Source organism: Manis pentadactyla, chromosome 10, assembly GCF_030020395.1.
Source record: "Manis pentadactyla isolate mManPen7 chromosome 10, mManPen7.hap1, whole genome shotgun sequence".
In the NCBI taxonomy this organism is placed as follows: Eukaryota; Metazoa; Chordata; class Mammalia; order Pholidota; family Manidae; genus Manis; species Manis pentadactyla.
The window spans coordinates 46,479,820-46,482,609 of NC_080028.1; the positions used below are offsets into that span (position 1 = coordinate 46,479,820).

The 2,790-nt window shown below is 33.7% G+C and overlaps 1 protein-coding gene across 1 annotated transcript; it reads right to left on the bottom strand.

The window, feature by feature from the left end:
* Positions 1-236: 236 nt before the first annotated feature.
* On the bottom strand, positions 237-1,166 carry LOC130679316 (olfactory receptor 6C76-like; the record flags this gene model as incomplete). The annotated part of the gene is made up of 1 exon (XM_057487923.1): positions 237-1,166. A coding segment is annotated over one exon (930 nt), but the record flags the coding sequence as incomplete, so codon positions are not given.
* Between the last annotated feature and the right edge of the window lie 1,624 nt (positions 1,167-2,790).

Genomic DNA, 2,790 nt, shown 5'->3' on the forward strand with positions numbered 1-2,790 from the left:
AATCTTGTTAAATGTCATTCTCATTTATCTATCATCAAATCACTCATGGTCAGAAAACTTTTAGGGCATGTAAATATAAAAGGTACTTTAAAAAAATGAGGTCAAAACAAGATAAATTGAGAAAAAAACCTGAAGGAAAAAGAAGTTGAATATTGTAATGAATGGAGAAATATAACAATGTTAACATTATGTTAGACATAAGTTTCATTAAAATTCATGCCATGAATTTGTTATAATTAAAGTGTATTTGAGAAGCATTTTTTGACTAAATTCTTAAAGGACTGCTTTACCTGTTGGTTCTTTAGGGAGTAAATAAAAGGATTTAGCATTGGGGCAACAGAGGTATTGAGCACTGCTATACCTTTAGTCAAAGCCACACCTTCTTTTGCAGAAGTTTTGACATACATGAAAATACAACTTCCATAAGAAATAGAGACAACAATCATGTGTGAGGAACAAGTAGAAAAGGCCTTTTTCCTTTGTTCAGTAGAGGGGATTCCCAGAATTGTTTTAAGAATGAATGCGTAAGAAAGAATCACTAGTGATATGGTTATCATGAGTGTGAATACTGCCAGCAAAAATGCCATGAGCTCCAGGAATGTTGTGTCAGTGCAGGAGATCAGTAGCATAGGGGAAGAGTCACAGGTGAAGTGGTGGATGATATTGGAGCCACAAAGATCCAGCTGCAGCCCCATGATCACAGGTGGAAAGATAATGAGAAATCCTGCCAGCCAAGAACTAACTACAAGCTGGTTGCAGTTTCTGCTGTTCATTATTGTTGTGTAATGCAATGGCTTACAGATGGCTATGTACGGGTCATAGGACATAGCTGTCAAAAGAAAAAATTCTGTTGAACCAAGGAGGATGAAAAAAAACACTTGGGCCATGCAAGAATTATAGGAAATGGTCATATCCCCTGTTACAATGCTAACTAGAAATCTAGGAATGCAAACTGTTGTGAATGAGATTTCTAGGAAAGAAAAATTCCTAAGAAAGAAATACATGGGAGTTTTCAGGTGTGAATCTGTCAGGGTAAGGGTAATAATTGTCAAGTTTCCAGTTATACTCAGTATATATGTGAAAAACAGAAATAGAAAAATCAGAACATTTAACTTTGGGTCATTTGTTAATCCCAGAAGAATGAACTCTTTCACAGATGTTCGATTTTTTCATTTCTTACTGCTGACTTCTTCCAGGTCTATAAATGAAGATAAGAAACAATTATGTCATGAGTCCAGGATTACTTATTTTTTATCATATTCAATAGTTTAAGCAATATAAGTCCTATAATTGGCCAGAAAGTTAACCACCAATTTGTACTCAATTCTGAATCATATGTGATCCAGGACAAAGAAACTTATATCTATTATATTCCTTTTGGATCATTAGCCATTTAATATTGAATGAATCACATCTATATAAGATATAATAAACACTTCTATATGAGAAAGATAAACTTATCAAATATGGTTTACTTTCTTTTAAAAATGTGTCATATGTTACAAAAACTAGGTGAAACTCTGTAAATATAAAATATTTTACTTTCATTAAATATTTTTCTGATGACATTTTATCTAATCATTTTCTGGAAAAAAAAATTTTAAGTTCATTTCTTAGAGAGCTATTCTCTCCGATATTTTCAAGATGTTTCAGGTCAGTACTGCCTATATAGAGAATTAACAACTTAACAAAAGCATCAAGGCTGTCAAAATTAACATTTATATAATTACAAACAAATAGAATTTAAAGGGTTTTTTTTCTGAATTAAATAATCTCTTTATTTTTAATTTAGCCTCTAACATCCAAAGTTACCAAAGTTATAAATTGATTAGAAAATGCAAAAAATAAATGAGGTGAGAAACAAAACATATATATATAGTCCCATATCATAGTAATTTGCTCAAACACAAGTGCTCCTTTGCCTTACTGTAATTATCAGTGTTGCTGCGTTACTTTTGGATTCATAGACTTCACAATTTTTTTGTCTCTGATTTTCTTATGCAAGAACATATTTCTATAGTGAGCAGGTTGCATTTAGCACATAATCTGCTTGCTTAGAGTAAAGTGGAGCATGAAGAAAAGTCCAGTAGAAAATGTATTCCTGAAGTCAGGGAGGCCCTGTTAGATGGAGACATAGTCTCAGTTGCTGGTAGAAGACCTGCGTAAACACTGCAAGGGAAGTATTCAAGCAGTCCTGCAACTTGTGGTACAGGAAGGAGTTAGTGACATGCTGGTGAAAGCTGTATGGACAGTCCCAAGTAGTCAGTCCATGTTGAGGGTGGAAGACTGAGACTTAGGTAGTACTGCCAAAGTTTTCATTAAGTAACAGTGTCTCTAGTACTAACTTGTTTAGGAGTAAAGCTAGCGGCTGTGGAAATGGGAGAGAGCAGCAGCAAAATGTACCACTAAGTTTTTAACTGGTCACACAGCAGAACTAGAAACTAAACTTTCCTCAACTGTGGGTAAAACTCTCAAACAAACAAATAAATAAATAAATAAATGGATAAGGAAAAGAAAAATGTGGGAATAGATCAATATTTACAGTGAAATAGGCAAATAGAGGTGATAAAGTTACAGATTTTGCTTTTTAATTAATTAAAACTCACGGGTTCCTAAGAAGGATAAGGATCAAAGTTTGAGTGAAGAGTCATGAAATAATACCTACAGAAAACAGGTTACAGATGAATACAATTTGTGAGACAGAAAATCCTTGGCATATGAAGAACTAACCCAGAGTTGCCCAATCCAAGGCGAGGCATGTAGCATCCTTCGTTTTCCAAAATTTCCATA